The 11,101-nt window shown below is 29.6% G+C and overlaps 1 protein-coding gene and 1 long non-coding RNA gene across 2 annotated transcripts; both read right to left on the bottom strand.

The window, feature by feature from the left end:
• Positions 1–3,630, bottom strand: LOC114165825 (vesicle-associated protein 1-2). The gene is made up of 8 exons (XM_028050408.1): positions 3,443–3,630; positions 3,233–3,303; positions 2,980–3,061; positions 2,418–2,533; positions 2,154–2,318; positions 2,020–2,070; positions 1,379–1,456; positions 1–424 (listed from the first exon to the last, which is right to left on the bottom strand). The coding sequence occupies exons 1-8, from the start codon at positions 3,492–3,494 to the stop codon at positions 308–310; spliced, it is 732 nt and encodes a 243-aa protein (XP_027906209.1). The 5' UTR covers positions 3,495–3,630; the 3' UTR covers positions 1–307.
• A 2,582-nt stretch (positions 3,631–6,212) lies between these two features.
• On the bottom strand, positions 6,213–7,825 carry LOC114165906. The gene is made up of 3 exons (XR_003599813.1): positions 7,675–7,825; positions 7,491–7,556; positions 6,213–6,405 (listed from the first exon to the last, which is right to left on the bottom strand). It is a non-coding gene; the product is annotated as an uncharacterized LOC114165906 (long non-coding RNA).
• Between the last annotated feature and the right edge of the window lie 3,276 nt (positions 7,826–11,101).

Genomic DNA, 11,101 nt, shown 5'->3' with positions numbered 1-11,101 from the left:
TAAATAATGATTTTGTGTTACCACGAAGACTTTTTATGTTCAAAATATTGAAGGACACTATGATGGTGCTAAAGAATTAATCACATGTAGCATATCAGATACCAATTACAGTTCCCATGATACAACAACTCTGTTCACTGTCTATGATTGCTATGGCTCATAACAAGTACCTACTTTTGACCACACATTCCAAATTGGTAGGAGCAATGCACGACAATAAGACAACAATTTTTGGTTTGGTTTTTCCACATTTCACATATTTCTTGTTGTTTTCTACAATTGATCTCATTGCTGCCAATCACTCGGGTCACGTCCTCTTTAACAGGAAACCCAGAATGATGCCAATGATGCCAACAAGAACTACGTACATGAACGGTATGCCGCCGCCGCTGCGCCGACTGCCGACTTGGCGCCTCAAAAGCTCCTGTCATGGAACATTCCAAACAAGTTCATAGTTTTTTCATGATTATGTACAATGTAGATAATTGTACTATGATGTCATTATTGACTTCATCAAACATTTAACCATCATGGCAAGTGATGATTACAACTTGACTGCACTACTAATAATACTAGTATGAAAGTGATAAAGAATCTCTGGTGTTCAGAAAAGAAGAATATAGATAGAATCAAGAACATATAGGACCAAACAAGTATCATGGTTTCTTACTTAGTAATCAAAAGATTCAAAACATAATATGCATCCCACGTTGACTAGATATAGGGTGATTTTATAGTATATAAGTGGGTGCAAACCTTACCTTATATGCCTGTTTTATAGGGTTGAGTTAGGTTTAAAGTTCACTTTTTAACACTATGATTTCAATGGAAAGAGTCAACTATAGGATACAGCAACAAGTCATCTAAATAATTCTCCTTTCTATTTCTATGGAAGGTGCTAAAATAGCTAGGCATAGAAAACTATAAGCAAAATGTAAGGAGATTGATTAAGGAGGTTGGATTATTTCAGGATGTTCATTAATTTTTCAGGGTTGATTTTGAAACTATCCAACAACCATACTCATATACTCAGTTTAGCAAAATGAATAATAGAACTAAGCCTAACAAGAAACTGAACCAGAAGCTTTGAAGAATCACACATTAATCACTCAAAATCAGACAAGGATTTTAAGGAATTCTGATACGCTTGGATTCATGAACACATGGTTAAGATTAATTAATCTTTCCCAAATTGTAAATTCAGAAATACTGAGATGGATTTTGAATTCAGTTCATCCTAATAGTTGGATAACATAGCAAGAGAAAACAATTAGAAGCATTGAAAGGGTGTGCCATCATAGGATAAACATTTAACATAATACATGTATATAAACAGGCTGTAATACATTTAGATGTATTTTCAGAATGAATTCCATACCAGTTCTTGCTGAAGTCTTTTGTTTTGCTCAATAGCATAATTCCTCTCCTCAGTTACCTTTGAAATATGAGTTCTTGCCTGAAACAAAAACATGTTCAAAATGAGCACCATTTTTCTTTATTTCATATCTCCAAAGCTCTTCTTTGAGGCAATTAAGATAACTTCTTCAATAATAATATGGTTATCAATGCAAAAAAATGACTTGAATCAACCCACTTCAAAAAGTTTATCATGAGGAGCATTCAGAAACCCAGAGAAAATTACAGCATCACATGGCTATGAAATAATGATTACTGTTAAAAGGTCAAAAGAGAGATATAAATAATAAACTAAGGCATAGATACCAGAGCTTATAAATTTAAAAACATTAGAAAGGTACTTCTAACATCTAAAAACTACATTAGAGTTATCACTATATTTGATGACATATATTTCTACAATTGCATGAAAATTGGTCCTGCTGGTTTGGGATCAAAAGGAGATGTTATTGCAGGCATGTTTGGGTTGGGTTAATAAGCAACAGAAAGCATTAGCTTCTCCCAAATTAAAAAGTATCATGTGCACCACAACAGAATGATAGAAATTATGATGTTAACCACATTTCTTTTTAATTGAAGAACAAAATTATAATTGCATGCTACCTCAAAAGAAGTGTCCTGATGCTCACCCCGCTCATTGAAAGCTTTTGAAGCCTACCGAAAATGGCCACAACAAATAGTTAACCAAAAAGATGAAAATTTGTCTGAAAATATATGCAAATCCACTGGTTACATACCACATTAAATTCCAAAGCATTTGAATGGCCATTTTCAGACACAGATGCACGAGGTGAAGAATCTTCATCAGATCCTTCTCTAACAGGGGATGGTGGTTGAGGAGGAGCAACATAAACAACTCTCAACTTGCACTCTTCAACATCATGACCAGATTCTTTATTGAACTATATAAATGAGCACAAGAAAACCATCAAATTAAGCACCATGTAACACACATGTAGTTATTCTATCAAGAAAAAGAGTGTAATTTGTCAAATGGATACCATTTCTGGAGTGATATCTTTTGTGGTTGCACCAGGGCTTGCAACTACACTCTGAAGGAGAAACTTATCTTTGCATTGCATGTCTGGGGGTGCTTCCTTTTGTGCTTGCATTGTTACTGAAAACATAAATAAGACACTAACAATCAATACATAGAATAGCTACTAAACAGTGTGGATTCAACACAGTAAAAGATTTTATACTATTGATCAGTTCAAACCATCATTGATATGACTTTCAAGAAAATTACTATGAAAGTCAAACAAGCATACCATGGAATTAGTGATTGGTTTGCTTTGTCAGTGCAAATATTATTTATTCAAAATAAATATTGCACAGAGAAATGAAAAAAAAAAACAAACAAACAAACAAAAATCAATAATAAATCAATAGGGTATGGCAAAACTTAACCAACAAAATTACAAATTTAAAATAGTTAAACATATATAACTAAGTGCCAGACCAAATCAAGCAAAGGAAGATTCTCTTAGCATGCAATTGTGCTTTTGTGTGGAAGAGGGAGACTGAAAAGGAGCAAGGGAAGACAGAGTGAGAAAAAGAAACCTATGACATCACATGTAGACCTAGGCATCACAACTCCAGTGTTAGGTCTAACACAGTATTTCTTAGGATTTGTTGTCTTAACCTGCAAAACCACGAATTTCACCCCAAATCAAAATTAAAACTCTCCACAACACAAAAATTAAAAAGAACAAAAAAAAGACGGCAAGCTTAAAATAGATATAGATATAAATTAATTAAAAAAAATTAAACATCAGAAGTAAGTCAGAAAAGGAAGACTGAGTAAAACTGGAACCTTGAAAGCCACATAGTTGTCTGTCTTGTTAGACAACTGCAAAGAGCATGAGATCTGCTTCCTCAATTCAACTATTTTCACAAACCCAAAACGCAGAAAATTAAAAAAGAAAAATTAGAAGAAGACCCAGAGGCAGAAACCAAAGGAAAATAAACAAAAGTTTTATTTGCAGAGTAAAGTTAAAATCTTTATTGATTCTGAACAGCTCACAGGGGAACTGAAGCTCCTGGGGCTGTATGTGGAGGAGCTCGGCGGAACTCATGGCGGAGGGATCGGCGGAGAGAGAGATCAATGTCGGTTTCCGGCGACCGAAAACGGTTGTTGTAGGTAGAGAGAGTCACAACTTGGAAAGCAAAAACGTGCGACACTTTGTGTCTGTCTCTTTGGTCTTTAGAAATATTTTACATACAAAACATCGAATAAAGGGTACTTTCGTCATTTCTATCTTCAAAATCATGACTATGCTAACTGGTCCCACATTTATGGCTAAAAAACGAAAAAAAAAAGTTTTTCTTCAAAATATTACAACTCTAACATATTAATTAACTTGCTATCCTCATAAAATAATATTTTATTTTATTTTTATGTTCAAATTTCAGTTTTCACATTTAATTTTCTGCTATAGTTACCAAATTGAACGTACGTTAAATTATTCTAAAATTTTGGTCTTAAATGTATGATTTAGATATATTTTTATAATATAAATATTTTAATATTTTAATAATATTTTAGCTAAACTATAATTAAATTAAAAAAATAGTTTTAAATTTTATCATCCATAATTTTATTTAAAGTTCTGAAAAATTTATGGGAATTAATTCTTACATTTATAAAGTTTTCTATTATTGGAGATATCTTTTGAAGTCTAAATTGATTATTCTATTAAAAATATTAAAATTATTAACTTTATTTGGTAAAAATGAAAAGTAAAATTATTTTTTTAAAATTTAAAACAATTTATAATATAAGTTAAAAAAATTAATTTATATATAAGTTTTAATTTTAATTTAAAAGAAAATATGTGTTCCTTTTTTCCCTTTAGAAGTCTTTGTTAATGTTTAATGTGATGTAATAGCGTCTAGTGTATTTTTAATTGAATGATGTAATTTTGCCAAAGCAAATGAAAATAAATAGTATGTTGTGATATTATACGCAGTTAATTATATTCTTAAGTATGTAGTTAGGTATTTTATCTTCAAATTTATATATATATATATATATATATATATATATATAATTGTATTTCCTGGAATAATTCATTTCAAATTAAAATAATAATTTTAATCGCTCAAATTTTGAACAGATGTATTTAAATATTTTTTATTCTTTAAGTATTAAATTTGAAGAATTAAAATAAACTTTTTTAAACTCTTTCAATTCCTAAATAAGTATATTTGGAAAATTTTAAATTTAGAAAATTAAAATATTTTTTAATTTAAGAAATCAAAAATAAATTCATGCTAATTTAAAAAATAATATAACTAAACCTATGTAAAATATATATTGAGAAGTCAATTACTTTCATAAATTCATATTTTGTGAGGTTATCATTTCATTGAAAAGAAAAAGGACAATAAAAATATGTCCACAATGATGTGCTTTTTTACTTGAGTAAAATTTTTTTTCTTTTATTTACTTTTTCTTATTACCATTCGTATTTTATTTGTAGAAGGTTACCTTTTTCCACTGATTTACTCGAGCAGCAATATTTTATACTAGTTCTGAAAAAGTTGCTTATAGATTAAAGGGTTGAATATTTTTTCTTTCCTTAATTTTTAGTAGATTTTAAAATTAGTCTATTTAGATCAATTTAATTTTTTATTTTTTGTGAATTTAGTCCTTTTAATCAAATTTTGTTAAGTTTATTTGATGTTTTGTATACATTTCAAGATTATATTTGAGTTGTTTATATTATTTGACACATTTTTGCTTTAATGTTAAGTTAAATACTATTATGAAAGACACTTGAAATATCAAATAAATTTAACAAAGTTTGATTAAAAAGACTAAATTCATGTATTTCGAAAGATAAAGGACTAAATTGGTCTAAAATTTCGAAATGAACTAATTTCAAGATTCACTGAAAGTTAAGAAACCAAAAACATATTTAACCCTAGATTAATTAAATAAATAATAATTTTTTGATATAACGTTTATTATTTTTTTTTAAATTGCAATTTAAAATTCCTATATTAACATTAAATTGTACACTTGTAACTTTCTTTTTTGTTAGTTTACTTTGAAAAATGCTAATGAAATTGAACTATCTAGGATAGTGCTGAACAAATTTTGAGTCTAACTCATGAACAGAAAGTAGAGAAACCAAATAATGCATCAAATCTTTATGAAAAAAAGATTGGTATTGTACATTAGTACATAATTGGTAGAAGGTATTCATGTGCTAAAATTGATTGTTGATACCTTAGAAATTAATTATGATACATTAATTGGATGCAAATGTTTGTTGGAACACAAAACTACTGAATTCATGTCTTGTTGAAGCTTCTCATTCACTTGAAAATGATATTCTTATGATGGTTTTCGGTATATGATGTAACCTAATGTTCATGTTAGCTTGAAATAGTGCATTTTTAGATCTCAAGGAACTTGAATAGAAATATTTTAGAAAAATGTCAAAAAAATAATTAAAAAGAGACTATTACATGATATACTTGATCAAACAATAAGGTATCGTTTAGAAATTCTTTTTGTATATGTAAAAAAACTGAAAAATTAATTCGTACATGTAGACATACCTAACATTTCATGTTTAAACACACTAATTAAAATGGGTGTATAATAAATATCGGAAAAATGTGAAACTGGACACACATAAAAATAAAAAGTAACTAAAAATATATTGGAATGTGTTTGTAATACAAGTGAATGTTGTAACATCCCGTTTTCATAGTTTTTAAATTATTAAACAGAACATTTAAATTTTAATAGTTCAGAAGCAGATGATGACATAGACCAGTATAATATATAATATAGTCATCCTCAACAATAACCATACATACGCTGATCAACATATACAGCCCATACACTACTAAAGGGTTACAAAACACCCTAAGCATCTACTAAAGAAACATGTAACTACTACTGCTGGAAAACGTCCTGGAAACCCCTTCAACGCATGTCTAGGAAGGGTGTACCTTCGCCTGCACTTTTATCTGCTCACACCATTCAATAAGGACGATCATTGCAAAAGTAGAAGACACACAGAACACAATCGAAACTAGAAGGGTAAGCTAACTTGAACAAAGAGTAAATCATGCAATTTTCATACTAAGACAGAAAACAGACTTTTATTACACAATCTATTAAATCATCCAAATAATCCTGACCATAACGCCACACCTCATTCTAGACTCGATATCCGGATTATGTAAGTGGCATTGGAGCTCTTGGTGACTTGCACTTAAGATGGTTCCTAAACTCTGCAGAGTTTTAGGCACAAGGGGTATTCACCCAACCACTCTCAAGGTAAATCCCATCATCTCTATGATGGATCGGAATCATAGACCAGGACCTCCTGCTACTCCCCCCGACGTAATCCATCATACTCTACTTAAGTCTTAATGGTTACTAGGAGCGTCAGGATGCCACCAATCTGAGTCCTCATGCCCTTGCATTCACTAAAACCACATTCCTTATAATTTCCCTTGAAATCCTAACTCCAACATATTCTCATTCACATCAAATTTGCACTCAATTCCATCACACAGTCTAACATGCATAAAGATCACATACAAGACCAACTATCATCATTTTAAAGCAATCAATATAGCATCATGTAAGTCAAACAGTGAGAAAGCTAACTTCTGTAGGGAATCTCGCTTAGGCTAGAGAGTCTCGCCTAAGCTAGAGAGCTTATCTCGCTTAGGCGAGTTGATCTCGCCTGGGCGAGACATCATACAATGGCGAATTACAAATCCTGGGCGAACTCTCGCTCAGGCTAAACTGGCTCGCCTAGGCGAGATGTTATCTCGCTCAGGCGACTCCAGCTCACCTAGGCGAGGTTTCGCGCAGTGACAGAGGTGATCCTCTGGTATTTTTGCTCAGGCGAGAGCGACTCACCTAGGCGAAACTACCAGGAAATCCTCTCTGTTCTTCACATGCAAGCTCGCTCAGGATCATCCAACACTCAATATCACGCAAAGGCAGTTTCAAACACGAATTAAACATACAATCAAGCAATTCAATCACTCGCAAACACAATTCATGCGAAATCTAGATTAAAGTCAGCTTCCCTTACCTATTTGTCAAGAATTCACTTGGTGGAGTCAAGAAATTGGCAAGATAGCAAAATTTTCAGTTTGACCTATGAGGACCCATCACCCCAACAGGGAGAAGGAGGAATTACATGATCAGATTCGAAATTCATAGATTAATTTGTAAATTCTAGCTGGATTTGAACCCAAATTGGAGATATAACTTACCTAAGAGGATGGAGGCTGAGGGAGGAACTGCGGAGGGTCCTGTTGGCTGATCCTTCCAGAGTCTGAGTATGGAAAAGCTGAAACAGTGAGATGGCAGCACAGAGATGAGAGAGTGGGAAAAGATTGGATTGTAGAGAAAATTGAGAGATTGAGAAAGAAGGGGCGGTGTTGCTGTTTTTAGAGAGAAAGAAAAAGGAAGTAAAAGAGAGGGGTATCACAAATATTGATGATAAATTAGTTTATTTTATAAATATTATTCATTCTAGGTTTGATGAAAAAAATTTAGTATCATAAAAAGATTATATTAATTTTTTTTCTTAGTTTCATGAGTTATTTATATGATACACATTTGATTTATTTTAGTATTTTCTATAATAATTTGAAATTTATTAAATTATTGAGTACTCTGAATTGATATTTTTCAATTATAATATTTTCTTTGTCGTACTTTCTTTATTAACTTTTTTATAAATATTATTTAATTAATATTTAAAATAGTAAAGAGGATACAAATATATTTATTGTCAAATAATATTGAAAATGGGAGAAAAAATTTATACTCTTTAAATATAAATACCCTTTAAATATAAAGATAAAAGATAAATTTTTACTTTAAATACAAGAATGAATGAAAAGTAAAACTCATATTTTCGCTCTTTGCATCTAATACAATCAATTCTTATTTTCTTTTTAATCAATCTCTAAATCTTCATTCAATCATTCCAAATTATGAATTGAGTTTTCATTATATATTTATTAATCCTTAAATGTAGTGTTTATTTTTTCTCTTCATAATCTTATGTGTGGGATAGTCCATTTTAAACCACCTTTTTAATAACATGTGTAATCTCCCTTTAAATACCCAACACTCAGCTAAAAATAAAATCTCCAATACTCATTAATTATTGCAAATTTATGGAGTTTGGAGCACCTCTCCATAGAGTTTCATTCATTTTTAGCATTTTTCTTTCTTCTCTAAACTATCCATCATTTTTTATTTTCATTAATTTCCTTCATCCTCTACTTTCTCCCACAACAAACTACACAGATTTAATTTTATATATTAGTCGATTTTTTTTTACATAAATTAGTTTTATCATACAACTAACACAATGACCTTGAAAATACAATTTAAGATAGATTTTAATAAACACTTGTTATCAAATAGTAAATGATAGTAAAAATTATATATATTGATTTTTAAACTTTCGTGGATGAAAATTAAAGAATATCTTTCAAAAGAACAAGACCAAAATTTAATCATTTTTTAAGACAAAAACAAAAAGTAAGGTACAATGAACAAGCAAGCGTGTACTTGTCAATGGAGAAGTTGTGGGTGGGTCAAAATGAAGCAATATGATTTGACTACTAAGGATATTGATTGGCTTCTCACCCCACTTTTATACAAAACTTTTCTAAATCAACCTTATAGAATTTACACTACTTTATAATTTTTCATTCCAATTTTTCTTTCTATTCAACATTTTAAAACAATTTAAAAATTGAATTAAATGTGCTAAATTCCAGGGATGTCAAAGTGGACTTGATTCATCGTGTCGGTATGCTAATTTGTTAAGAGGATGAATCGGGTTATCATTTTTAATACGTCAGTCCAATTTAGTCTAGCCGGTCAAACTAGCGGGTTAGTTCGTCTCTGGCTACTGTCCCATTTTTATTTATTTTTTTTAATTTTTAAAAAATTAAAAAAATTAAATTTTATATTTGATATTTTTGTATCAATGTAAATATGTAATACTATTATAATTTAAATGATTGACACTAATAAATTAAGTTTCAGTTATTAGTTATAATAGAGTAATTTAACATGTAAATATAATTATTTTAATTTATCCAATTAAATACATTAACTGATCAATAGAAAGATAAAGAAATATTTTATATGATTAAATATTTATAAGTATATGTATAAACAAATTTTATAAATGAAAAATAAAAAATCAAATAAAAGAAATTAAAAATGACCTGCCCGATGACATAATGGATTGAAGTTTTTGGTTCATTTTTCAGTGGCGAACCAGTCTGACCTAGTCCATTTTTGACAACCCAAGGATGGACTGGATCAAAATGGATCAGACTAACTCGTTTTGTTACTATATTAAATCCAAAGAATGTAGATTAGAAAACTTGTTGCATCGGATTTAATCATATAATGTTATATACATCGAATGATATTTTGTTTTTTGGGAAAACAATCAAACCCACATGAACAAAACTCAAATTCTCCTATCTAAATAAGGGGAAAATTATCAAAAATACGTAATTAGCATGAGAGAATCATGAAACTAATTATTCAGCAATTTCACCATCATTCAAGATACTCCAAAAGTGGAAATTTCAAGAAAAGATTGAAGTTTGAGAAAACAATTGCATCATGGTCATTGATTGGAAGAGGGATTTGGATCTATAATAAAATAACATACCTAACTTTTCTATAGGAGTTGTTTGACAAAAATCATAGCCTTCCATTAAATAATTGTTATATTCAACATCTGTCATAAGTGTTGTTCTGAACATGTGGTGTACCATAGATGCCATCAAATGAATAATGGTTTAAAGACTTCTAGTCATACCAAATGAAACATTCACTTCTTTTTTTTCTTTTGTCAAATTATTAATATATTATTTTATAAAAATTATATTTATCAAAATATAATGAACTTTGACTTTCACAAATTCCCTTCATTAAATGTTAATTAACAGCCTAGTTAATGATTTTTCATGAATCCGGAAACCCTAGTAGTTGGAATGATATGTATAACAATTAATAATAATAATAGTAATAATAATAATTGTTTTTCTTTTGATTAAAGCTTAAGGTTCTTGTTTTTTTTCCAGTTTTGTTGAGCATTAATAACAAATTGATTTGCTACTGGGTTGAAAAAATATTTTAATAAATTTTAATTTCTTAAATAGTGTCCTTAAGATCTAGTTAATATTTTTTGTTTTGTTTCTTTCGCTACTTGGTCAATGTATTTGAGCTGTTGACTATGACAACATTTAATATGAAAAATGTGATTGATGAAATGATTGTAAAAGCTTTGTGCATATTTGAATGCCAAAATTGTTATAAAAAGTTGACGATAAACAACCACGTTGAGTTTGATTGTTTGAACAATGATTGTAAAAGACTCCATGTTCAACCAATTATAACTAAAATCAGCTTCTTTCCCTAACACATTAACTTCTTGACTTCTATACTTTTTATATGAATTATTAATTAATACTAAACTGGTGATTACAAAGATGATTTCTGTCAAATTTTTAAAATGGTAAAAGTTGTTTTTGAAAATACAAATTCTATTTAAGATTCATGTTTTATATATAAAGGAAATTAAAGCTACCAATTTTTTGTAAATTTTGAATTCAATTACCCCATTTTGGTGAAAAGGTTAAAATTAACCCTACA

This window comes from Vigna unguiculata, chromosome 10 (assembly GCF_004118075.2).
Source record: "Vigna unguiculata cultivar IT97K-499-35 chromosome 10, ASM411807v1, whole genome shotgun sequence".
In the NCBI taxonomy this organism is placed as follows: Eukaryota; Viridiplantae; Streptophyta; class Magnoliopsida; order Fabales; family Fabaceae; genus Vigna; species Vigna unguiculata.
Note: the sequence above shows the minus strand (reverse complement) of the source record. Positions and strands in the feature narration are given on the sequence as shown.